Source organism: Maylandia zebra, linkage group LG2 (genome assembly GCF_041146795.1).
Source record: "Maylandia zebra isolate NMK-2024a linkage group LG2, Mzebra_GT3a, whole genome shotgun sequence".
In the NCBI taxonomy this organism is placed as follows: domain Eukaryota; kingdom Metazoa; phylum Chordata; class Actinopteri; order Cichliformes; family Cichlidae; genus Maylandia; species Maylandia zebra.
The window spans coordinates 15685761-15713316 of NC_135168.1; the positions used below are offsets into that span (position 1 = coordinate 15685761).

Below are 27556 nucleotides of genomic sequence, written 5' to 3' on the forward strand. Positions count from 1 at the left end.
TATTTATTAACAAGTACACAAGTGAATTTTATTTATGCAAGCAAATTTGATCATACAGGTCAAATAAGCCACTTCAAGCTGTTGGCACATGAATATACAAAACAGATTAGATTTAAAGCCTGCTACTAAGCATCTGTAGTGAAAGTACAAAAGACTAATACGAGGAGAAAGCTGAAAGCGTTTTTTCAGATCATTACAGAGTATGCAATGTTGGTACAAGTATTAGCTTTAAGACATGGTTTAAACCTCATCACAAACTAAATAGACACAACTCAAAGACTACAGTCGCTAATATTAGGAGCATAACGCAGTAAGCGTGGGAGGTTTAGTACTGCACATATAAACAAAAGGTTTATCCAGCAAGACAGTCAATAGTGTAAAAATAAAGAGGTGAAATAAAGTAACTTATGAGTCAAAAAGACTATATTGATGCATGTCCATGCCACGAGAAACATCTAAATTCACAGTCTTTACTAACAGTACAGTTATCCAACTTTGAGTTGAACATCAATGCGCTTACATCTAGAGAGAGCACAGAAATGGTCAAAGAAGTGCATGAAACTAGCGTTGAGAAATACTGACAGAAAGAAAAAAATCGCCAGGCAATGAACTGACAGGCCACCTCTGTATGTGGATTTATAGGCAAGTTACAGTTACTGTAATGAACAAAATTACGGTGACGCACACTTTTCTCACATCTGAAAATTCCACCAAGGAGTGCCATTACACAGACAACTTCTTTTCAGGTTGGGGCTGATAGATGCAGGTAGGACTGATTTCTTCTTACTGTCACAAGAGATGTCTTTAAATGTCAGTGCTTAACATATAGGTATACTTATCAGTATATGTATCAGTATATACAGTGCAGAGTACTGCAAAGCAGGAGATTAGTATTTATAAAGTTCAACTTTAGAAATTAAAAAAGAGAATATGAAAGCATGTTTGCATGTGCATTTGTGCGAGTCCGAAAATATATCTAAATGGCAAATATATCATAAAATAACCCACAATTTATCTTCAATTCACTAATCCTATCTATCAAAGTCAGTATTTCCTGTTTAACAGGCTTGGCACATCTAGCAAATATTATTTTACTCTGATTTGGTATTTTTGCGTTGTCTTGCTATTTTTTTTTAAAATTATGTTTCACATAGAAAAACAGATTAAATTGCTTTCATGTGAAAGTGGTTTTAATCCCTGGGAATACTGGTATGGCAAAGGCTTACAATGCTTCATAGTTGTATTGTGAAATTTAAAATATTTTTAAAACTAACCATCCACTCACATACAGTACACAGTTCTTGAACATGAAATCTTCAGACACACGACATGAGAAATGTGCTTGAAAACCCTTTGAAGCCCCTGTTGACCCCCTCAGGAAATCATTATAAAATAAATTATCCATGAAAGCAAAATGACACTTGGTATAAAATAAAGTTTAAGAAAAGTAAAACAATTGTACACTATTAAAAAAAAACATAAATACTACTGCTACTTCTGACTCTAAAAACTACACAAAAACTACTGTCAGCACTAAATAACTCTTATTCAACTTGTTCAATAACACAACTGCCAAAATGATAACACCATCCATGAGAGAGGTAAAGGGGCTTTTTTTTTTTTCATCTGAAATGCTGTTTGTGACTGGGGAGGTTTATGTGACGTTCCCCCACCCCGAGACCACATTTGTCATATGACGCACCAGTGACATCAGCAGTGGCGAGGGCCCTAGGCGCCATCCGCCCCCCCTCGGGAGGGGATGGTAGAGAGAGACAGATAGAAAGCAAGAAGAGAGAGAGAGTGAGAGAGGCCGGAGTGGCAGGGCCAGGCCTCACGCTGGTTTTTATGTGTAGGCGTTGAGACGCTCCTTGGAGCGAGTGGAATGGATGTCGTGAAGCTCCTGCTCCTCCTTTGACTTGATGTCTTCATACTTCTGCATCCGGCAGGCGTCCTTCACGTAGGCCCAGTTGGCAGATAGCACCATCAAGTAGTGGATCTGTAAGGAAATTATCATTCCCATTTAGCAAATCACACACGATGGGCTGTATTTCATAATCTAGGCATTATCATTATTGATTTCTTAAATGTATTCATTTTTAATACTGAATAGACTTTAAAAGCTGATCTGAACCCTTGGATTAAGGACAACAATCGTCCAGCAGGTGGCAGCATAATTCTAACTGTAGTGTTGGACTTGTGTTACCATGGCAGCAGTGGTTATAATGAATGTATTGTGGTTTAATGACTGAGACTGTTACACAGCTTTTCTTTTCACAGGGACTGACAGTTTTATATTTGCTTTGCAAATATGCAGTAGGACCATTTGACTGAGATTAAAATACAGAAGCTATACTACTACTAATAATAATAATAATTGTTATTATTATTGTTCATGTTGTTATTGCACGTGTTGTTTTTCTATTTCTTATGAACATTATTCATTAATTTATGTGATTTTTTTTACTTCAGTATTGAGGTGCACCAGTGCTTCTGTTGTTTTCCAGCTAAGTTTGGAGGGATTAATCACAGCAAAAAAACTGCGATGTGAGTAAACTAGTTCAGCCCACAATTTGCATCATCATCTCGAGTAGCAAACACTTTCTGTTTCTCAGAAAATGGCTCCTTGCAAATTGCTGATTACTGAGTGATGTTTGCAACAATCTCAGAGCCTTTCTTCTCCCTGTTTCCATGACAACGGCATGACATGCCTGGCTCCTCCGAAAGAGGGAGGGAGACAAACTGTCTTTTTCACTGCGCCAAAATGCCTTCTCTCCTATCTACAGCTATTCTCTCACAGGTAAATATAACAGAAGCTACTGATCCCGCTACAGCATTTCTTCTCACCTGCCTTCATTTTCAAAAATTGTCTTACCACTGCACAGTGTTTGCTGCAACAGCAGCAAAGCTTAATCTGATCTTCATGAAAAAAATACTGCATTACTTAAAACAAATGAATAAATAAAACTTAAACCGGTTTCAGTTTGTTTTCATTTTCTTATCGGTGGCTTACCATAGCAATAACAGCAGCTCCTGCTCCAGCAAGGGCGCAGATGAACAGGTGGAATGTCATGTCCAGCTGGATCAAAAACAAACCGCAGGACATATTAATCCTCAGGGGTTAGCAGATATATTTGGCAATCAAAATCCATTGACTCTATTCTTAGAATAAAATCCATAAATTCACATTTGATATCTGTGACACATTTACCATCAGTATGTAAATGCTCAAGTTTCTCATCAGAAAAATTGCAATTTCAGTGTTAAAAAATACTTTTGTCAACTGTCTAACATGTGAGTTTGGGGTCATAGTCTGAGTTTTCTGTCAAACTTTGACTATTAAGTCAAATAATTTGAATGGCGTTCATACCTTGCAATGCTGTCAGTTCAGGCATGCTGTCATACTGTCAGTTTTTGATTTTCCTGCTCCGTAGTATAGGTGCACTGTATTCTTTTGCCTTTGTGGTGTAGAATGTGTGAATCTGACAAATCTGACAATATTATTGCTGTAATGAGGACTAACTGGTGTTTTTTTTGCAGTTGATGCAGGTTCTGTTAATTATTTTTCATTTAAAAGTAACATTTAGAAGAATACCTGCAAGGAATGCCACTGTTGGAAAAGCTATTCACAGTGATGTCTTCACTATATTAAGTAATGATTTGTCTTATGTTTGAAACCCATGTGTAATTCATTTTACAGCATGACAACATTAGACATTATTCAGTACTCAAAAGTTACCTTACCTCATTGGATTCACACATCCTGTAGAACTTCTCAGATCCAGTGCACATAGTTCTGGCCTCCGCAATTGGCACAATACCTGAAATTACATACATGTATCAGAGTATTATATTACATTTTTTTCTGTTCACATAGTCCCACAGGTGACATATACACTCACCTGTCACTTCATTAGTCGCACCTTGCTACTGTCGAATGGAGCCCATTTTAAGGCTGTTCATATAACGATATATATCGGATGACGATATAAAAACGTCTATCGTTTCATTTTACGTTATCGTTTGTTTTGTGGTGTCGCAAAATAAACTGTTTACAGCAATACTTTTTCATCGTTTTGATGGTCACTGTAGTGGCTATATTCATTTCTTAAAGTTCTCTCTTTCTCTTATATTGTATATAACCACACTACAGATGGACAAGCTACTGTTTTATGCGTTGTCGTTAGGCAACAATGACAGTAGCGTGTCCGCTTGTTTATTTTCCACATAAACCTTTCACAATAAAGCTCAAGATCCTGTTGAGACTTTTCAAAATAAACTGAATTACGTGAAAGAGTATGCATATTGTTTATGGATGAGAAGCAAAAAAAAGCTGCCAGGTGCTAAAAAATAAACCTTAGACTCAAACGTTAGAACAGGCTTTTCCCTGCAGCACGCCGTGTAATAAATACTCACAAAGAAAACAGCGGCCGTTACAACTTATGTCTAAAAATGTATAGTTTCATGCATCGGTTAAAACACTTGACTCCAGGTACACGACGCCCAGCTGGAAACACTTCACACAAGTCGAGCTGCCCGAGATTCACAGAATTTACAGAAAATGTTACATTTTTGTGATTTATATCGTTATCGGACGATATAATTATTATATCGGGATATGAGATTTTGGTCATATCGCACAGCCCTAGCCCATTTTGCCTTCAGAACTGCTGTAATTTTTTCTAGTGCAGATTCAGCAAGGTACTGTAAATGTCCCTCAGTAATTTTGATCCATAGTTACATTAAAATAAATTATATTCCTAAAATGAAATTCCATTCTTAATTCATATGGGTTATTATAATGCTGGCCTACCCTCCGCATCTATAACAGCTTAAAATCTTCTGGGGAGGCTTTCTACAAGGCTTAGGAGTGTATTTATAGGAATTTTTGACCATCCTTCCAGAAGCGCATTTGTAAGGTCAACCACTGGACTTCTTAACTGATAGATCACAGTGTGTGAGAATAAACGGCTGTTTTTCCAAACAGCTGAACTCTTCCACTGGCTCACCACAAGGTTGTTGTCTCTCTCCTCTTTTGTATATTTTGTACACTAATGACTGTCGCAGCACACAGGCCAATAGGCATTTCATCAAATACGCAGATGACACAGTCATTGTAAGCCTCCTTCATGGTGAAGAGGATTCCCATGGGCCTGTTGTGGATGAGTTTGTTTCATGGTGTGATCAGTCCTTCTTAATGATTAACACCTTGAAAACCAAGGACATGGTTATTGATTTCAGGAAGTCATCCCCTCATCCTGCGCTTACAGTGGTAAATGGTGCAGCCATTGAAATGGTGGATAGTTACAAGTACTTGGGGGTTGTTCTTGATAAGACCCTGTCCTTTGAGTCACATGTTGCTGCTACAGTGAAAAAGGCCCAACAAAGACTGTACTTTTTAAGGAGGTTGAGAGGTTTTAATGTTTCATCTGAAATGATGTCTCTCTTTTATAAAAGTTTTATTGAATCTGTTTTAACTTTCTGTATCATTGCTTGGTACGGTAGTATGTCCATGGATAATAAGACCAGACTTAACAATCTGGTTAAAGTGGCGGGCAAGATTTCAGGGAGGTCTCAGGTCCAGCTTGTGGACTTTTATAACAGGCAGGTGCTGAGGAAGGCAACTTCTGTCCTGTTGTGTTCAGATCATCCTCTCTTTAACAATTTTCAACTGCTTCCATCAGGTCGTCGTTATAAAATGACTGCAGTAAGGACAAAGCGACACAAATTGTCGTTTGTACCTAGTGCTATTATCTTAATTAACAACACTAAATTGTAAGTGTTGTTGCCATTGCACATTGCATTTTTTTCGATGGAAAATCTAGGTTGTTTTATCAGGCTTATATTATATTATAGTATTTTTTAATGAGTGTACGTAATGTGTTGGTTGTATGTTTGTTGTTTGTTTTGACATACTGCGAATCAATTTCCCATCAGGGACAATAAAGTTACCATTGACCATTGACTGATGCTGGATGAGAAAGCCTGGCTCATAATCTCCGCTCTTATTCATCCCAAAGGTGTGCTGTCTGTAAGGTCAGGACTAGGGGACAGTCAACTTCTTCCACACCAAACTTGCCTATCCATGTCTTTATTGGCGTTCCTCAAAATGATGCACAGTCATAAAGTAATGTTCTGCACATGCCATCCCAAAACTGTTCCCACAAAGTTGGGAGCATGAAATTGTCAAAAATTATATGGTATGCTAAAGCCCTAAGAGTTCTTTTCACTGGAACTAAGGAGCTGGGTCCAACTCCTGAAAAACAACCCTACACCATAACCCCCCCTCCAACAACTTTATACAGCACAATGCCATCATATAAGTACTGTTCTCTTGGCTACCACCCAGACTCGTCCAGCAGATTGCAAGATGGAAATTTGATTTATCACTCCAGAGAACATGGCTCCACTCAGTGGAGTACAGTGGCAGTGTGCTTTACACCACTGCATACTGTGCTTTACATTGGGTTTGGCGATTTAAGGCTTGGATCCAGCTGCTCGCCCATAGAAATATATTCCAGAAGGCTATCTGCCCACTGTTTTTGCATTAATCTGAAGTCCACATGAAGTTTGGAGGTCTGTAACGATTGGTTCTGCAGAAAATTGGTGAGCACTGTGCACTATGTGCGTCACAAGCCACTGCTCTGTGATTTTTCATGTGGCTGTGGCTAATTTGCTCTTGTTCCCAAACTCTTCCACTTTGTTGCACTACCACTAACAGTTGACTGTGGAATATTTAGTAGTGAGGAAATTTCCCGACTGGACTTGTTGCACAGGTGGCATCCTATCATGATACCAAACTGGAATTGACTGAGCTCCTGAGAGCACCCCATTCTTTCACAAATGTGAGGATGCAGAAATGCAAACATCAAGACTCATCAGACCACGCAATATTTTCCAAGCTTTTGTTGGCTATTTTTCTGAACTTATTGCACCCTCAGCTTCCTGTTTTTCACTGACAGGAGGAGCAGTCAGTGTGGTCTTCTGCTTCTGCAGCCTATCTGGTTCAAGGTTTGATGTGATGTGTGTTCAGAGTTGCTCTTCTGCATACCTTGGTTGTTACAAATGGTTATTTGAGTTACTGTTGCCTTCGTAGTAGCTTTAATCAGTCTGGCTATTTTCATCTCACCTCTGGCATCACCAAGGCATTTTCACTCAGAGAACTGCCTCTCACTGTATATTTCCACTTTTTTAAACCATTCTCTGTAAACCCTAGAAACAGCTGTGTGGAGAAATCCAAGTAGATAATCAGCCACAGGCGGTGGTTTAATGTGACCCAAGGCAAGATGTATCCGTGTTTTTATGTTCTTTATGCCAAATTTTCACATCTAGTGTGAATTTTTATATGGTGTTTATCATTTCCATACAGTCTCATTGTGCTATACTTAAAAAAAAAATAAAATTTTTATTATTTAGCCATATCCTAAAGTGATGATTAATCCATTTAAAAGAAAACTATATGGAGGCTACAGTACAGGTAGTTGTTCTAAAAAGTAAAAAAGAAGTAGCAATTTAAATACAGCATAAATTTCTGTCACCGAGTTATTTCAAAAGGGGTGGACGGACGGACTGGAGAATATTCATGCTTACCATACTGGCGTGGGTCAAGGCATAGGGTGGCTCCCTCCAGGACAGTAGTATTTTGGCAAATATTCCAGATGTTGAAATATATGAAAACTGGAATGGAGGTAAATGCAGTCACTCCAAGCCAAGCCAGCATGAAGATGTATGTCAGCATGATGAACTGAAAGGGGAAACAGTACAGATGGATTACTGAAGTGGAACCGTATTTATTTGTAATATTAACACCTTCCAAGGCACTGTGGCTGGTGTAAAACTGATCATTTAGACGTTGACTCGTCTATGTCTAGATGTTGACGGCAAGGTCTTCTGAGATTAGTTTTTGTTGTAGTTAATATTTTTATATCCTCCAAGTTATTTTATAGGATTGCTGCATGCTCTTTTGTATGTTCTGGATGTGTGCTAATAATTTGTTTTGTTCTTGTTTCAGCAGTATTACCATATTGAACACTGACCAGAAATAAACCTTATAATGTCCTTTGCTGGTTGAGTACTGTAAGTACTACATAGGATATTAGCTTGTCAAGAAAAGTTAGTTAAAAGAACAAATCATTATCATTTTCGATTCTTCCTGTTAAATAAAAACAGCTTCAAGAGAAGCTAAAGAAAAGGTGATAAGATCAACTTTCCTCTGTGTAGACAGATTTCTTTAGCAGAGGAACTTGGGAAATTTTGATATATTGATTATGAGAAAGTACTATATATCAAACAGAAGAGATGAGCAGACATGTGAATGACCCCAGATTACATTAGGTTTGTATATCTCCCTTCAATGTCTTCTTTCCTTGGGGAAAAATGCAGTGCTATTTATACTTTCTTTTATAGGGGAAAATAAAGATAGTTGAGTTATAGTACTCGTAAAGGCTCTATTGTGGCTGACCCTTTTCAGCCTTTTCAAAATAGTGAAACCTCACCAAATACAGGGGTCAACTCTAAAAAAGAATCTATTACATATAGAGCTTGGGAGAGCACGAGTAGTGTCACATTGGCCACAAAAAAAAAATGTCAGCTATTGAAATCTACTCAGCCTTCAAGGGAAAGTTCCTGGGAAATGACCTGACATTTACTAGGTGATTCCCGACAAGAGCAAAAGCTTATATAGAGTAATAGACATACATTTTATAGTTAGTATGAAGTAAAATAGTAGCCCTACCCAGGCACTGACACAACGTCCACATGTTGTGATCTTGAAGTCCCCGTACAGATCTTTAATGGCACCACTTGTGAAGAATCCCTCCACCATTAGCAGGATGCCATAGACGAAGAAAGCCGATGCAATGCCGTAAATCACATACTTAATAATGTCAATCCTGGAGAAGGAATACAGAACAACAGAAATGCAGTTTATAAAAATAAGAAGTTACCCTTTCTTTTTAAGATGTTAGCAAGAATTTTCATACAAAAATACTCACAGGAAAATTATATAGATAATTGCAGGTCATTACATTTGCCTGTTAAACAGAAGTAACCAACATATCTGTCTTAAATTGGCTACGCTTGTTGTGATTGTGCGGTGGATCTCTGGGATGTGTCAAAGCACATATAATTGTGTATTTTATACTGTGGAAGTATGCAAACTATGTTTTCTTGCTGATCAGCAGGGCTGTTTAGAATCTTTGTTACTTACATTGTAAAGACATCCAGTGAATCCACAGGGCTCCTCACAACCTCAAAGTAGTCCTGGAGGATGGTGACAGTGCCAGTCAGGGCTTCATGTCCACAGCCACAGAAGAGGGCCACACCAGCATACAGCAAGATGGTGGCTATGAGGGATGGGTATGGAATCCCACCCAGGCATTTGATGCAGCATTCAAGGCATCCTAAAGCGGAGAACGAGATTAGCCAACAAAGACTGTTAAAATTCTGAGAGAAAAAACACCAGACGTGGCACAAAGTAACAGAGACGTTTTTGCTGCATTTGCTGCATTTTAAATTATTTATCAATACATTAGCATTGAGCAAATGCATCTGCATGCACTGTATTTCCATTTCCATTTAATATTTTCCAGCAATTAAACCAGCTGGGAGGCAGCTATGCATGTAACACTGCAAGCTAGTTTGACTGCAGTACTCCTTTCCCTTATGTTAAAAAAACAACAAAACCCTTTCAAACAACTGTGTTATTCGTTCTGTCAGCTCTATAGCCCTACGGATAATGCTGACATTTTATTCAGCAATATAAACTCAGCCTTAGTTTCACATAGTAACTATGACCTTTAACCCCATTCTACTTTCCTCAGCTTCCTGTGCCAGGGGGTTCTTAAGGTGACAAATCACTGCTCAGGTTCATCTTCAATCTCCTGTGACACAGACTGCTCACAAAGAAGCCACGTCTGTAAATATTGTACCCAGGTTTGCCTTTATGAATTGCTTTGATTTATGAGTCTCCATCTCGTGTGTGTGTTTTGTGCTACTGAGTCAGTCATTTCCCAGTAACTACAACAGAGGTACAGAGGTATTTCCTGTGTAAGTGTGAAACAAATCCAGTATTGCAGTGTTTTGCTGTATAGTATCCAGACAGATACATTTTTCACAAAGCCAGACTAGTCTGAAACAGCTAGACCTGTATTAAAATCGGAGAGCTGCTTCATAAGTATCCTAAATGATTAAAGTTGAAGTCAGTATACAAATGTGGTATATGTGCTTTTATGACCAGCACGGCGTTACTCTTGATCAGATGTAAGATGATCATGGCCCATGATTAAATTCATCTGCATTGGTTTTGCTGTGCTCATTCAGAAGAGATGCAGTGACTCTGTTGTCAGTTGCAAAGATGATAAGATTTCAGGATGTTTTCAGCTCCATTCTTTTAAAGGTTGTCTAGTCATCTTCACTTTTGTTTCAAAGCAGCAGTCAGCCCAATATTCCCCCTCCTCAACTCTCTTCGTGTGACTCTGATCCAGACATGAGTGGAATACCAAGTAGCTGGTCCGCCCGCTGGGCTGTGCTGAGCACTCAAACGCTTGGTGCAGTTACAACCTTCACCCAGGGTTTCCTAGATTATCTACCTCCTTACTGATGTTATCCACTGCTAGACTGTGGAATGTCTATTCAGCTTATGTGCTATATTTTAAACATGTTTCTGTCCATATCCGTGTTTGCTGAATGTTGTATCCTAAAACAATCCATGCAGCTTTTCACACGTCACACTACACAGTCCAAACAACTCTGCTGTGCCTGTTAATAAGCTTCTGATTTTAGTCTCTGTTTAAGTATTCTCAGCTCATACAGTGTATGCTTAGATCTAAGCTTTAAAGATGAGGTACACATATATATTGTCTTCCAAGCCTTTTGTTGTTTAGAGGAAAGATTATAGTATGTATTATATCTCAAACTGGTGATTCCCCCATTGAATAGAGGGACTGCAGTGCCATTTGTCTGCCTTTATCATCACTGCCTTAGTAATTCTCCAACATTCCCAGTGATTCACCTAGGAAGAGACATCAAATTCAGGGAATACTTCACCTTTAGTGCCTCTTGGTAACTATCAGGTACTTACAATGCCACGTGACATGCACTCCTAGGTGTTTTCACGCTAATTCACACCTTCTGTCATGTGACTCTGAGAACCTGCAGTAGATTTAAATGGCCTGGACTCCCTCTGGATCCAAGCCTTAAACAGATGCTGCTTAAATTCTGCCGTTTTAGTTCATTTCAGGAATACTTTGAGGGAAGCTCCCATAGTGGAGGTGTTGGTTTAGTCATTGTAATCAAAAATGAATTTATATAAATCACTTTGTATAGTCTCACTTTGAGTAGAGCTGTTTTTATTTGGAAACCTGCATCCTAATACAATAATGAAAAAAGCACAGTTTTAAAGAACTCAATTCAGTCCTGTGGAAAACTAAGTACACCCTATGAGTCAACAGTTTGTAGAATCAGTTTGTAATTCTTTTCTGCAGGGCTTTATCAGTTTGTGACATTGTTGTGGAGGAACATTGGAACAAAGTCCAAAGTTCATGTTGCAAAATTGCCTTAGTTCATTGAGGTTTGTGGGCATTTGTATATTCTCAGCACTCTTCCCACCACAGAATTTCAATCAGTTGACTTTGACTCAGCTGATGCGACACTTTGATTCTTTTCACAAGTCCACGAGTTCAAGGTCACGATCAACTTAGTAACTGCAAGATCCACAGGAACTGTGTTTGACAGTTGCTTGTGCTGATGGTGCGATTGATTTTTGCCAAATGTGACGATAGTCAAACATCTCCACTTTGGTTTTGACTGTGCAAAGTACTTTCCAGAAGTCCTGAGGTTTGTTCAAATGCAACCCTTCCAATCACGCCACATTTAATTCCTATGGAAGCAGTAAGAGTGTGGTTAGTTTTGCATAAAACTATGCAAAGTTATGTGTAAGCATGTGTTTTTAACACGATTCCATTCTGCAGCTACAATATTTTGGATAGCAAATTTTTCTGTTATCATTATTTAAAGGTGTCAGCTTGTCTTTTTCTGGCAACTTATGCATGAAAAGGTCTCCAGATGCACCAGTGCCAAGGTTCTGAGACCAACCAAATACATGTTAACACACAATCCTGATAACTTTGCAGTATAATGTCTGGAATGCCTTAGAAATCAAGGATCTGTTACATAAACTGGACTTTATCAGATTCACTCATTCATTTCCCAAGGTCTCGTGAATGTAGCTATTTTTGTTCTTTGCTTGAGTACCCTCTGTCTGTCTGTCACTACCTCTTACCCCAGATTCATTATGTTGAGTTGCCTTATCACTTCAGGAAACAGGCACTGACAGAATTTATTGATGTAGCTGTGATTACTGACAAGATGAGAGTGAGGCAGAGAGTTCAGAAACACTTATCCTCTTGGCCACAGTGCCCATTTATGAGCCAGAGTAAGAGTCAACTGTTGAGTCAAGTACTACAAACACGTGGATTTGTATGTAGTACTGATGGGATACAAATTACTGCAATGTTCCCAGTTAATTTTTTATTTATTTCCAAACTATGTCGCTTGTATGGAAAAATAAGTTTTTTCAGCCATCAGAAATAGATAGAATAGATATAAAACATTTTCTCTTGCATTTTGAATCTTAAACACAGGAACGCAGCGGCCTTTGAGATATGCTGGTGCTGATTTTGTGCAGTAATTGAGCGGAGCCTGTATTTAACATGAAGAGAGACAAGCGGTAATATCAATGATTTAAGTGATGGCTTCAATCAAGGCTTATTTCCTTGCTTTTCTGCACACAGCATAAAGCAGCTGCAAATTTACACGGACTACTTTTCCACCAAGCAGTAAACAGAATTGGCTACTAGTATGTTTGTACATTGTATTGTAAATGTAACTACAGAGTACAACACAGATAATATTTGTCTATATGTGACTTGACTTAAAGAGTTTCCATGGAAACAGTTGAAGATGAAGTTAGAAGGCAGGATAAAAGCATTACTGAGTGGACGTAACAGACTAATGTTTTATTGATCGTCTGCTCTTAATTCTGTGGAAGGGAAACTCATCACACCCAGTAAAGAGAGGTGTGTTAGAAAAGGACCAGATTCAGTGATAAAGTTGTAAATGTAGGTTAAAACATAAAAACTAACAAGGCTTCCATCTTTGTCTGAGAGAAAAAATGTACTCACGTGAGTAGAAACAGCTGAATTTACAACGTAATGTCTTCTTAGCCTAGCTGCCCTTCTTCACATTTACTATGTTCCTTCCTGTTTTTGAAACTGCAGTGATAAAAGATCACCAGCAATGGGTTTATGATCTCATATGTTATCTGTCTTCCTCACCCCATTAAAAAATACCAGTGCATGCTATCATTTGCTCTCTGTAAACCTTCATTGATCCTAAATGAATTTGAGACTCTGAGTGGGTGAAAAATGGCAAACGGACGATTCTAAGAGTTAGAGGATGCTTGATCAATAATTTAGAAGTGGCACAGTGCGGAGGCACACAAGTCTCCCACATTCATTTTTCATGCTTTCTGCTTAGCCCCACATCACCTGTGATAAAAATAAAAGATGGCCTGCTTTAGGGGTCATGGGTATTTGAATGGCTGTGTCGTATAGGAAACAATGACTGTCAAGTTTGGTGCAACCAAGCAGATTTAAAATGGACTAGAATTGCAGTGACAAGGACCATCTGTGTACTTGAATGAATATATGTGATGTTTTTGTTTTGCCTTATTTTGAACTGGAGTACACCCCCAAATGTTTGAGGTAAGCTTAGTCTACAAAACATCTTTTACTCAGAATAACCTATTTTCCAATCAGTAAAAAGCATTTAAGGATTTTCTTGCCTCAGCGTGTTGATTAAATACAAATTTCATCGGTGCAAATCTTAACTCTAGCAAAACCAGGATTAATGCTATTCAGTTTTGAACAAAGAGACAGATTTAGAAGATGGCACTGTTTTAAATATTTTATTTTCCTAGAACAAAGCCACATGTTTTTTTCAAGGGAGGAAAGGGAGGGGGTGAAATTGAGGCCTGTGAGAGCCCAAACACCGCGGCCCAATCAACAGAAGGCGTCTCCCTAATACAAAGAGAAAGGATGACCCCCTCCCAGGGCCTCTCCCACCTCCCACTTCTCCTCCATCTGTCAGTGCCATAGCTGACAGGCAAAAGGGATACACACATACACACATTCTCTCTGACCTAGTCAACTTTTGCATGAGGGATGAGATAATGTTGTCCATATCAGATCAGTGCAGGGTTAATTTATGGAGTAACGGGGTGGATGATGAATTGGATGAATTCTGCGAATTACAGTGTTGTGATGTTTCTCAGACATTTCCACATTATGAAATTTGCTTAGTTCATCCATAGGTCAGTATTTGACGTGTAGTGGTCCTGTTAAACTGGAAAAATAATTTCTATTTAAGGCTAGATTACCTTTAAGACATTTTTTCGCTATTGACACAAATATTTCTTAACCAAAATAGTTCCATACCTAGTGAAATATCAGACATAAAAGTAATATTGGGCAGATTCCAAATACTTGCTTTCAAAGATGATTTTTACTCAAATGTGTGTTTATGCAACCCTGAATTGGATGAGTGGAAGAAAATTAATGGATAGATGGATGGTTGCTTATGTTGGTTCAGTCCTAATTAAAAAGGATTTCTTCCTTTTGAAGTCATATAGAGATATGAGGCTTTGCTTTTGATGCAGTTTTAGCATCTGAGAAAATAAATGGCATGCTGCATTAGAGTATTAAATGAACAAAATTCATTAAAGACGATGACAGAAAAAGGAAAGACAATCTAATTCTGTGTCTGTGCATTCATTTCTAACACGAGAGATCCAATAAGAGAGATCAATTTTCCCACATACAGCTAGCATTTATTAGGGGTTTTGTGTGGGGACGGGGTGGTGGTGAGCCTGGTCAGACAGAGAGAGAAGAGAGAGCGAGATCTCAGTGGGGGGATGGTGTGCCTGTGTCAGCCTGAGTGTAATGGGCGTGCATGCGTCTCGTTGCTTTCCTTGTTCCTTTAATGCACCCCACCCCCCTTCCCCTGCAGTGAGCAGGTTTTTTTTCAGCTCCTGTGTGCCCCCATCTCCTCTGCGCATGTTTAATCAACCAGCATGGTTGCCATAACAACCACAGCGCAAAATCTGAGAATAGACCGGGTACTTGAGAGCCGTGACCCACTTACTGTATGTCAACAAATTCAGTGGGACAATAGTGAACGAGACACATTACACATAAAACCCCTTCAGGGCTAAAAGGTTGTTCCACACCAGGCCTGAAAGCTCAGCTACTGATTTCCTCTCTTCCTTTTTCACAGAGAGATGGAAGAGTCTAAACAGGACTGCGTGACTGTAGACGTGTCTTTTGTCTAAGCCAAGTTCACTCCAGGAACTAGGGGGCAAAAGTCAAAAACACAGCAAAAGAAACAAGGTTTTTGACTTTAGGTTTATGCATTTTAACCATGCAGGTATTTCCATTTCACAGGGTGGAATGAGTTTAATTTTCCTGATTGCCAACCTTATAAGCAGCCAAAACCAAAGAATGCAGGGATTTGAAGCACAGCTCCAAAACAATAGACCATAATGAGAGCATGTCTGCAGAGTCCAACAACAGTGGAGTACTTCATACTGCATATTAGTACTTCAATTTTTACTCAATAACAGTTTCCCGACACACTTTACCCTGAATGACCGAAATTTTAAGTAACATTTAAATTATATAAGCTAACACAACTCACAAGACACAATCATGTTGAGTGACAACAATATCATATTATCATTTTAAGATATTATCATTACAGTGAGCTAGTGTTTATCATCAATCTCAATGCAAGTAATTTTCAACACCTCTTTCCCTATGCCTATATCTATACCATTGTGTCATTGCTCAAAACAATAAGAGACCCCACATAAGGTTTTTAGCTGCTCCAGAAATAATTACTAGAACAATTGGTGGAACTCTCTTGACCTGGGCTGGGGCAGGCTTCAAAACAATAAGGGGCAGTAGAGGAGGACATAGGAGCTCTTAGATAGGCTGCTACTTATACATGAAGTAATATATTCATGAATGTGCTGCAAGTGAATAATATCTTCTAAATAATTTATTTCTTATCATATTTGGTAAAAATAAACAAGAAAACCCAAACAAATGTGGTTTTTATGTAGTGGAAAACCATTTGTCTGACCACAGCAACTATGTTCAAAGCAGCATCTCCTTGCCTTTAGCTTAATGCCGATTTGGCATTTATCAAGTCAACTGCAAATTCAAAGTGCATGAAACTCGGTGAACCTTTAAAACTACAACACAATTTTTCCATTGTGTATTACGGTCACACGATGTTACTGACATGATTGTAGACGGACAAAAATGAGATGCTCAACATGCAACCACATGCTAATCAAACAGAAGGACAAACGCTACCTTGCAGAGTAGATTCTTGGCTCAGGAAATGCTAACAGGTGTGCCTTTCTCAGTTTTTCCATTCAGCAACAGTTAGTACATCAAGTGTAAATGACCTGCAGAATCATGTTTGGTTTATTTATCCACAGTATTGCCCACCATATGGTCATTTCCAGAACTTTTAGCATATTTAGCCGTGTGTTCCTACTGGTCTAAACCTGCTTTTTCAACAGAAGGGCGCTGGACTGCTCCCTGCTGCTAATGGCCACTTTGGTACATAGAGTGCGCTCATACATTTGGCTAGCAGCTGAAGTGAACAGTGCCCACCTGGTGCATCTGACTCATAATCTGAGATTTGCAACCTCAGAAGAGGAAGACAGAAGGGCATTAGGATGCTGTGAGTGCACTCAGTGACACCTGCACCCCTTTGAGCTGGAAGTACCAATTTATCTACAGTCCGTTTGCTAGCTTGGATGATGTCTTCATCAGCAAAATGATAAAGAATTGTGCTTTAATATACATATGTAAACGATGATAAAATGCACATCACCAACTGTGGGGGCTCTGCTTCTACATCAGCGTTACGCAAAATGAGAAGCTTTTAAAATGTTGGTGTTTCTAGATGTCCAGTCTTACCAATTTCTGCACATTTATTGGGTAGAAGCTTGCTGTAGACAGAGGCCTGTCAAGTTATTATGTTTTCCTTAACAGTGTAAACTGTATGTATTTAATCTTTTCTATGATTTATCCCACTTTTTGCAATTAAGGTTAGATTGTGAGTTTTTGGTCAAAACTGATCAATGATTATTACAAACTATTACATATTTCTCCAGAAAAATCAAAGTGACATGGGCGAAAACATGACCATCATCAGAGGAGTCATTGCAATTATCTTTTGTCTTCACAAACTATAGAGGGGCTGTCAAATCAATAATTTAATAAACGATGCAATAATTTAGGTAACCAACATATGTAAATTGCGTTGCATAATACTTGGTCTCCAGAACCACCATCTTGGCGCATGGTGATAAACGTGACTTGAAATACTTAAAATAGTGACACTATTGATTTTTCATTCAAAAGGAAAGTCTAAGCTATAACCTTTCAAACACAATACTAACTAACAGGACCAGGGTGTATTTTCTTGTGTTATTTGTTTTTTAATGGTTAAATAATAATAGCCTATGATTTACGAAAAAGGCTGTATGTTTCGACATCGAGCCACTCAGGATCCCAGGCAGTGTCTTTTTATGCACAAATTTCTATGATTTCTGCTACACATGGTCTACAGAATAATTGTTCAGTTTTGTCATTGGAAGGTACAACATGGAAATTATTCCAACAACCAAACTGCCTGATGATATGCTGGAGAAGCTGCGCAATCTTAACTACTGTGGAAACCAGTTCAGTAGTTCTCAGTGTTGTCTAGAGCGGACTTATGATAGAAGGCGTCGGGCTAAAAACAAACATTAGCTGGTTAGCTGGTTGGTGTGTATTGGTCACTTTCCAAGAGCTTCAGCCTTTAGTTTACTGTATAAAACAACACACGTGTCACAGGCTGGGTCTCCGACCCAGCATTCTGAGTTTTCTTTGTATTTGTCTCATTTTGTTATGTGATCAGTTTTGTGTTATTTCCTATTTTTCTTTAGTTTAGGCAGTTATTGTTCTTGGTTTTCTATGTTTTGGGGTTTTGTAATTATTCATCACGTATTAGGTCTGTTAAGTTGTGTTGTCATGTTTTAGTATTTCCTGTTTTATTTTGACAATGTCATGTGTTCTTTGTTCATTGTATTTAGCTTTCTCTCCTGGTCCTGTCATTAGGTTTATGTCTGTCAGCTGTTCCCCCATGTGTCCCCACTTCCCCTGATCACCTCATGTCTGTATTTAAGCCTTTTGTTTTCTTCATGCCATTGTCGGTTCGTCTGTTTATCGCACCAGGGTCACAGTCTTAGTCATGGTCTTTGTTTATTATTTTTCCACCACAGTCATAGTTTAGGTTTTGGTCTCAGTACCATTTAGTATTTTGTTTCTTAGTGTTTTGCCTGTTTTGTTTTTGGTCTCTTGGTTCATTTCCCTGCCGTCATCGCATTAAAGGTTCACCTTTCTGTTAATCATTACAATTCCTCGTCATCATCTGCTTCTGGGTCCTGTTTCCACACACATCGGCGCACCCCGCCGTGACAACACGGCTTATTTCCTCATATTCACGTGATGATTTTAGTTTTTTTTCAAGTTCAAGGGGAGAAATCAAATGCTTGCTTGTGTTGACACATGGGCAGTGATTCATAAAAGCACCCTAGTGTGAGAAGCAGGTTGCATATGTCAAAGCAGAGCCTCTGCTGTAACAGGTTATTAACAGTCAATTTGGTTTTAATAAGCTTTTGTTCAAGAAAAATGAGCTTGCAGAGCTTGCTTTATATGAGTACGTGCTAAATAATTACATTAATATTCTGCCCAAATTAATGGATCTGACAGATGGCTTTATTATCGAACTGTCATCCAAAAATTGCCCATAGGGACGCCACTAAAGGTTGTTTGATCAAAATCTATAGGTTTTCTAGAACTTCTCCTACTACGCTGCTTAGTCAAGCAGTTTGATTAAGCTCACTATATTCTCCCAAGCTTCTCATTTTCTTTTTCACTCTGTGCTGCAATCATTTCTGACTCTACATATGCGCCTCTTCTTGTCTCTCTTCCTCCCACATTCTTAGACACAGCAAACTATTCCTGTGCTTCTGAAATGTCATCAACAGGAGTGGGTGAAGAGGGAGTAGATAATGACTTTGCCAGCGCCATGGCAACTGTTTCAGTTCGTGTGTGTGCCTGTAAGTAGTGCTAAGTTGCAGGGAAGAGCGACAGGAGGCAACACAAACATATGCCTGACACAATAAATCTGAGAGAGAAGGAGGCAAGGGAGGTGAAATAAAAACGTGTTTTCTACATGAGAACAGCATCCTCTTTACCTTTGGTATTGTGTCATTCTTTAACAAAAAATATCTTTTTCCAATCCACTGATGAGAAAATACACTTGCTTTATACTGTTGCAACCATATACTGAATCATTCATGCAGAGAAACAAGATGCGGAGGTGTGAAGTATAAATAGCAATTCAGCTCTGCACAAAGCATACACTGCCCCTCCTAAGTGAATGAAAAAAGAACCCCTAAAAACTCCTCCTGCAACAAATGCACAGTGAATATTGCAAAGCACTGCTGCATCATACAGCACCTCGGTTTTTCCGACACAAAGGACAGAACCTGAAAGCTGCTGGTTTAAAGACTAGTAATAATGGTAGTTCAGTTTGGTTCCATGCTCTTCGTGTTTCTCTCTGTCATCACGACAAGCATGAAAGACACATCAAGCAAACAAAGGCAGTCCAGCCCTTGCTGTAGCAGTTCACACCCCTGTGACTACCCAGACAGCACATACAGACGTGCACTTTTCAGTGGAGTGCTGATACTCAGTGGACAAAAGAATTCCCACAAACAGATGCTCTTTTATTCAAAGAGGGTATGGCTTACATTTGTGCAGTTGTCTCTGCAAAGACACTACTGACACTGACAAAAGCAAACATACATAAATGAATTCATCAGAACATGCAAAGATTTACTTTCTTACCTTTCTGGGTCTGCCCCTCATCCATGTCTTCTTCCATTTTGCTTTTTCTTCTTTTTTAAGTAGCTATCGATTAGTAAATAAATGTCCTGTGTAGGTTTAAGATCGTATTTATTTAAGGAGTAATCCACACATCAGTTCCCCTTTCTTTCTCTATACTCACTTTCTCTCTCTCTCTTTCTCTCTCTCTCTCTCTGAACACTTAGATTGGCTGTCAGGTGTGGTTTCTGTCAAGTGACTGGGCAATGCAAAGGATCACTTAGCCTTTGTGGTACTGTCCATTGCAAACCGCTGTGGCAAGTGCAGAACGCCTCCTTGGTCCCTGGTGGAGGAGGAGGAGGAGGAGAGGAGTAGCAGGGCTGGCTTGAGCTGAGGGTGGTCTCTGTGGTTTGAAGGAAAGCGCATGTGTGACAAAGAGCCATGCATTTGAAAAAGGGAGGTGTGTGGAAAATGTTGGATTAAAACACTAAAAGCAGCAACGGTGGTAGAACCTAAGCCAGAATCAAGATCTTTTCACTGTGTTGTCTAGACAGTTGTGTTCATGAGTGTTGGTGACTATTCCTTGTCTCACCCTCCCTAAACAACACCCCCTCTCAGACAGAATGGTTAAGCCCATCACCCACCAACCCCCCTTCCCATGCGAGGCTGCGGCTGCTCTATATTAGCACAACCTCTCATTAAATAAGTGAGGGGGTACATCTGATTTCGAAATGGGATTCTCCTAATCTTATTAGTCTTACAGATTAAGTTATACAATCACCAAGGCGTTGTCATTGGATTCTTGAATTCTAAATGGCACTATATGTCTAGAGCTGCAGACAAACAGCTCACACACTGATGAAAACTGCTAAATAATTATGCAAATACATACCTAGATCATGGACAGGACACAAGGTAATTGGAATTGGAAATTGGTATTTTAAACTGCTGTTGAGTGAAATATGCTGTATAAATAAAACCTGACTTGACAAAGTATGGACAGATGGGTGAATGGATGGATGATCAGACAGGTGGATTAGATGAAACTTTAATGATCCCTATGGGGAAAGGAAGCTTCTGCTGCAGCCAAGACCTGAGAGGCAATAGCGAAGGAGGTAAGTGAGGGTTGTAAGAGTGATTCAAGTAAGCACGCTAGCTTAAATAGACTGCAAAATATTAATCGGATGGAAGTTCAGCAAATTAACTTGCTAGAAATCACTTTTAGTCATCCGTTATCTTATTTGTGCCTGCTGTAATACCAGGAATGCCAAAAGCTTCACTCATAGGCCTTTCAGAAGAAAAGCAAGATAAAGTTTTTATGGTAATTATGGTAATGTGATCATTTATTAATGATTCTATATAATGCTTTATTAATGTTTCATTGCTTAATGTAACATTCATTGAATTATTCAATTAGCCTACTTTAGTTTGTTGTCTAACCAACTGGTGTGTCAAAAATTACCATACCACTGAGTACCGCTTTGTAATTCAAATTAGCATTAAATGTTTATTAGCTTTTCTGGCAGCATGGATCAACGGATGGTGATGTCTGTAGTAAGAATCCAACCTTTCAGTCCAGACTTTTAATACCTCAATAAGTGTCAGATGCATTATTTTGAAATATTGTGCAGAAATTCCAGAATGTCCAGATAGCAGATATGGATATATGGCCCAAGAATTCCTGTTATGTCTACACAGGGCTCGCAAAATTGCTTGCTTGCCTGCTTATATTATCAGGTGAATGCTCAGTAGCATATTGTTTAAAGCTCTGCTGTGCATATGTAGATTCTAAACATCTTGCTTTATCATGAGATCAAGAGACAATTTCAACCACTTTCTCCCTTTTCCATCTCCTTAGGGGCTGCTCCCTTTTTTTTATTTTGTGCACACGATATAGTCTTAAATAGTCATTTGTATCTGGTGACTATCCATTCATCCATTTTCTTCTGCTTATCCAATTCAGGGCCATAGGGAGGGGTTGGAGCCCATCCCAGATGTCACAGGGAAAGAGGCAGGGTGCACCGTGGATAGGTTGCCAGACTATTGGGGCTAACACAAAGGGAAAGAGAACCATTAACACCTACAGCTTATTTAGAATCACCAGTTAACCTTCATGCATTTCTTTGGGAGGAAGCTGGATTACTTGGAGAAAACCCACAGAGGCACAGGGAGAACATGGAAGTCCACATAGAGAGGCCCCGGTGGATTTGAACATTGGACATTGTCCTTATTAAGGAGTTTAGAATCTCTAACTAGAAAAATTTGCATTTCCTGCGAAAATGCAGTGTGGATGCTTAAAGCTGAAGCTGTATGCAAAAAGTAGCTGAAAAAGCTGAAAAGTTGCAGAAATTGTAAAAACTTTGCAGAAGCAAAAGAAGTTTGCTAAAATGGAATAACTTAGCAGAACTGCAATATCTTAGAGGAAACATAATACTTGGCAGAAATACAATAGCATAGCAGAATTTAGCAGAAATATTGTAACTTACCAGAAACATGATAACTTCTCAAAAATACAAGAATTTAGGAGAAATAGTATAAGATAACAGAAAGAATATATTTAGCCAAAAATACTTAAACATTACAGAAACACTATGATTTAGAAAAATAGTACAACAGAGCAGAAATATTGTGATTTACCAGAGACACTGTGATGAACTATGAATATTGTAATTTTAAATTGAGACTATGTTTTAGCACAAATATTATAATTTGGCAGAAATACTATAATTTAGCAGAAATACTATATTAAGCACAAATCCTATAAAAAGCAGAAATGGTATGATTAAGCACAAATACTACATTTAGTAGAAATACTTTGTTTTAGCACAAATCCCATAAAAAGCAGAAATACTGTACTATGATTTAGTAGAAAAACTATAATTAATCAGAAATACTAAATTTAGCAGAAATACTATATTAAGCACAAATACTATTAAAAGCAGAAATAGTATGATTAAGCATAAATACTACATTTAGCAGAAATACTATATTAAGCACAAATCCTATAAAAGCAGAAATAGTATATTAAGCACAAATCTTATAAAATAGCAGAAATAGTATGATTTAGCACAATAGTAATAAGTTAAACAGAAAAATTGGAAAAGCAAAATGGACAGCTGAAAAAATGCTGAACATGCTGAGGTTCCCTCAAATATACTTGTTAAATGACAAAAATCTGCAAAAAAATTTATTACAGCCACACAATCACAAATATGTACACATGAGAAAACACACATGCACAGAGAGACCCACACACAAGATCCAATTCAGTCAACCAGTCTAAATATATTGAATTTAAATCTTAGAATGAGATCATCCCATTAAAAGCCTTTCTCTCTCTCTCTCTCTCTCTCTCTCTCTCTCTCTCTCTCTGTCACACACACACACACACACACACACACACACACACACACACACACACACACACACACAGGGAGAGAGAAGTAAGTTTCTAGGTCAGCCTGGGAGCTGGTGAATTTGAATCCACCAATCAGAGAGGCTGTGCACTTTTCCCCACCAAAACAGGTGCATCTGTTTACACACGCAGCAGCACAGAGAGACACAGGATTTTTGCAGTCTATTTCTCATAGTGAGGACTCCCCTCAAACAAATGACCGTAATTTCCTAACCGTAGGGGCTAGAACGGTCATTCTTACACCGTTTTGTTCAGAAGAGATGGGGGAATCTTCAAGTGTTGACAATTTAATATTAAAATATGAATTTTTAGAGATATATGACATGGATGACTTGTTGACTTAGAAGCCACGAATTCCCCAATATGCAAATTTGAATGCCTGAGACCACATATGTGATTGGCTGGCTGGGAAGCCGTGCAGGCCCTGATTTGTGGGTTTGAATTCCTCAGCCCTCAGATATGATTGGCTGGCTTAGAAGCCACGAAGGCCCCAATATGCAAATTTGAATGCCTCAGGACACTTATTTGATTGGCTGGGAAACTGTGCAGGCCCTGATTTGAAAATTTGAATGTCTCAGTCCTCACAGAGGATTGGCTGCCTGGGGACCTGGCAGAAATATATAGAAATACTATTATTAAGCATAAATACTACATTTAGTAGAAATACTATGTTTTAGCACAAATATTATAAAAAGAAGAAAAACTATAATTTAGCAGAAATACTATATTAAGCACAAATCCTATAAAAAGCAGAAATACTATAATTTAGAACAAATAGTATAAAAAGCAGAAATACTATAATTTAGCAGAAATACTATGTTAAGCACAAATCCTATAAAAAGCAGAAATACTATAATTTAGCAGAAATACTATGTTAGGCACAAATCCTATAAAAAGCAGAAATACTATAATTTAGCAGAAATACTATATTAGGCATAAATCCTATGAAAAGCAGAAATAGTATGATTTAGCAGAAATACTGTATTTAGCACAAGTACCGAAAAGTACCAGAAATACTATGATTTAGCAGAATAGTAATAACTTATTGAAACACAAATGCACAGAGGGACACACAAACACAGGCTCTAATCCAGTCAACCAGTCTAACTATGTTCAATTTAAATCCTACAATGACATGCTGTCAAATAAGGGCAGGGTCCTCTCTCTCCCACTAAACACACACACAAACACACACACACACACACACACACACATACACACACACACACACACAGGGAGAGAGGACTAAGTTTCTAGGTCAGCCTGGGAGCTGCTGAATTTGAATCCACCAATCAGAGAGGCTGTTTACGTTTTCCCGCCAAAAAAGGTGCATCTTTTTACACACGCAGCACAGAGACATAGACCTGCTTCTTTCAGTTTATTTCACATAGTGAGGATTCCCCTCAAACAAATGACCATAATTTCCTAACCATAGGGGCTAGAGCGGTCATTCTTACACCGTTTTGTTCAGAAGAGATGGGGGAATCTTCAAGTGTTGACAATTTATCATTAAAATATGAATTTTTAGAGATATATGACATGGATGACTTGTTGACTTAGAAGCCACGAATTCCCCAATATGCAAATATGAATGCCTGAGACCACATATATGATTGGCTGGCTGGGAAGCCGTGCAGGCCCTGATTTGTGGATTTGAATTCCTCAGCCCTCAGATATGATTGGCTGGCTTAGAAGCCATGAAGGCCCCAATATGCAAATTTGCATGCCTCAGGACACATATATGATTGGCTGGGAAGCCGTGCACGCCCTGATTTGAAAATTTGAATTTCTCAGTCCTCACAGAGGATTGGCTGCCTGGGGACCTGGCAGAAATATATAAAAATACTATGATTAAGCATAAATACTACATTTAGTAGAAATACTATGTTTTAGCACAAATACTATAAAAAGCAGAAATACTATAATTTAGCAGAAATACTATATTAAGCACAAATCCTATAAAAAGCAGAAATAGGATGATTAAGCATAAACACTACATTTAGTAGAAATACTATGTTTGAGCAAAAATCCTATAAAAAGCAGAAATACTATATTAGGCACAAATCCCATAAAAAGCAGAAATAGTATGATTAAGCATAAATACTACATTTAGTAGAAATACTATGTTTTAGCACAAATAGTATAAAAAGCAGAAATATTGTAATTTAGCAGAAATTCTATATTAGGCACAAATCTTATAAAATAGCAGAAATAGTATTATTTAGCACAATAGTAATAAGTTAAACAGAAAAATTGGAAAAGCAAAATGGACAGCTGAAAAAATGCTGAACATGCTGAGGGTCCCTCAAATATACTTGTTAAATGAAAAAATCTGCAAAAAAATGCACAAGGAGAGAGAAGTAAGTTTCTAGGTCAGCCTGGGAGCTGCTGAATTTGAATCCACCAATCAGAGAGCCTGTGTACTTTTTCCCGCCAAAACATGTGCCTCTTTTTACACACGCAGCACAGAGAGGCACAGGATTTTTGCAGCCTATTTCTCATAGTGAGGACTCCCCTCAAACAAATGACCATAATTTCCAAACCGTAGGGGCTAGAGCGGTCATTCTTACACCGTTTTGTTCAGAAGAGATGGGGGAATCTTCCAGTGTTTACAATTTATCATTAAAATATGAATTATTAAAGATATTTGACTTCTAATGCACCATAACTGAGTAGAGCGAAGCAAAAACTGCCTTGACTTGCCCTCAAACAACGCTTTCTAACTCGAAATCTATTTGGAGTATCGATATCATTCTTTCACCGTAAGAGACAGCAGGCTTTGGTGAACAATCATGGAAATTTTCAGGTCTCTGTGGAAATCCAACAAAAAGTTATGACGAGAGAAAAAAGTGGTTCATTTCCACAGTTTGAAATCTGAAGAAATCTGAGCGAAGGACGAATTTCCTACCCTCAAACAAGTCCAACTCATTTCAGAACGGTAATAGGTGAGAAAGAAATTCTTGAATTGTGAGCGTCAGGGGTGTCTGAAGATATTCGGGGACAAGCCTCATGTCTTAACTTTGCTTCGTTAAGGAGATATGACGATTCGAATATGCCTCTCATTACAGAAATCCAGCGGTGATTTTGAACAAGCTCTCCATTCACTTTATATGGAGAGTTTTCTGACCTTGTGTTAGTCTGAGGAGATTTGCAAAAATTCTATAAATCCCACAACAATGATGGTGACATTTTCTGAAAGCCAGCAAAAATACCTACGTTTTGATGTATAATTTGTGGAAGTTGAGTGAAAATTGAGCAAGTAGCAGGAAGTTGTTCGGACATGAAGTGAAAATTGCAAAACCTTCAGTGGCACACTGGAAGCCAAGAGCATAGCAACCATAACAACACATGTAAAATCACAATTTTGCAACTCAAAACTTTAAGAGGCATAAAAGTAAAACAGTAAAAGATTTGAAAAAGCTGAATCATACCTGAATAGCCCAATAATTTGTGAACATTTTAAAGTTTGAATGGTTGTTCTAGGTGAAAATATGAGGAAGTAGTTAAGTTTCAAAAACAAGCAAATTTTAGCAGAATTGCTGAAGTTTCCCATTCATTTCAATGGGACAAATTAAAGGAAAAAAGTGGAATATTTTAAAAAGTATAATAGTTAAAAATACCAAAAGATATAGCAGGAATTAGCAAAAATAGCTGAATAGTTTAAAGTTTGAACGGTGAAAATAGCACAAAAATTGTGGAAGTAGTTAAACGGCGAAAAGTGTACGGAAGTCCTAAGAATAATAATAAAGAACTAGAAAAAATTGCATTTCCTGCGAAAATGCTGTGTGGATGCCTTACGCTGAAGATTTCTGCTGAAAAAAGCAGAAAAAGTTGAAAAAACAAAAAACATTGCCCTGAGCGAGATTCGAACCTGGCCTTTCTGATCTATAGGCGGCGTCTCACCTTACTGGACCAAACTGATTCTTACAAAGAAGAGGTGGAGAGACTGACAATTCTGGTGAAATTAGCAGAAGCTGCTTAGTATTGTGCTAATAAGAGGTGAAAAGGCTAAACATTTAGCAGAAAAGAGGTGAATCAGAAGAAGTTCTGCTGAAAAGAGGTAAAGAAGCAAAAAGATGAGTTGAAAAGAGGTGTAGAAGTGCTTGCTGAAGATGGCTGTATGTGTAATGACACA

The 27556-nt window shown here is 38.3% G+C and overlaps 2 protein-coding genes across 2 annotated transcripts in view; both read right to left on the reverse strand.

Moving 5' to 3' along the window:
• Window positions 1-20339, reverse strand: gpm6aa (glycoprotein M6Aa). The gene is made up of 7 exons (XM_004553617.4): window positions 20031-20339; window positions 9206-9398; window positions 8732-8888; window positions 7588-7741; window positions 3742-3818; window positions 3011-3076; window positions 1-1996 (listed from the first exon to the last, which is right to left on the reverse strand). Exons 1-7 carry the CDS (start codon window positions 20065-20067, stop codon window positions 1844-1846), a joined length of 837 nt encoding a protein of 278 aa, XP_004553674.1. The 5' UTR covers window positions 20068-20339; the 3' UTR covers window positions 1-1843.
• spata4 (spermatogenesis associated 4) overlaps window positions 20283-27556 on the reverse strand; it is a 25140-nt gene continuing 17866 nt past the window's right edge. The window contains exon 6 of the mRNA XM_076889422.1: window positions 20283-20409. The gene's annotated coding sequence lies outside the window, so the exon portion shown is untranslated. The remainder of the gene's footprint in view (window positions 20410-27556) is intronic.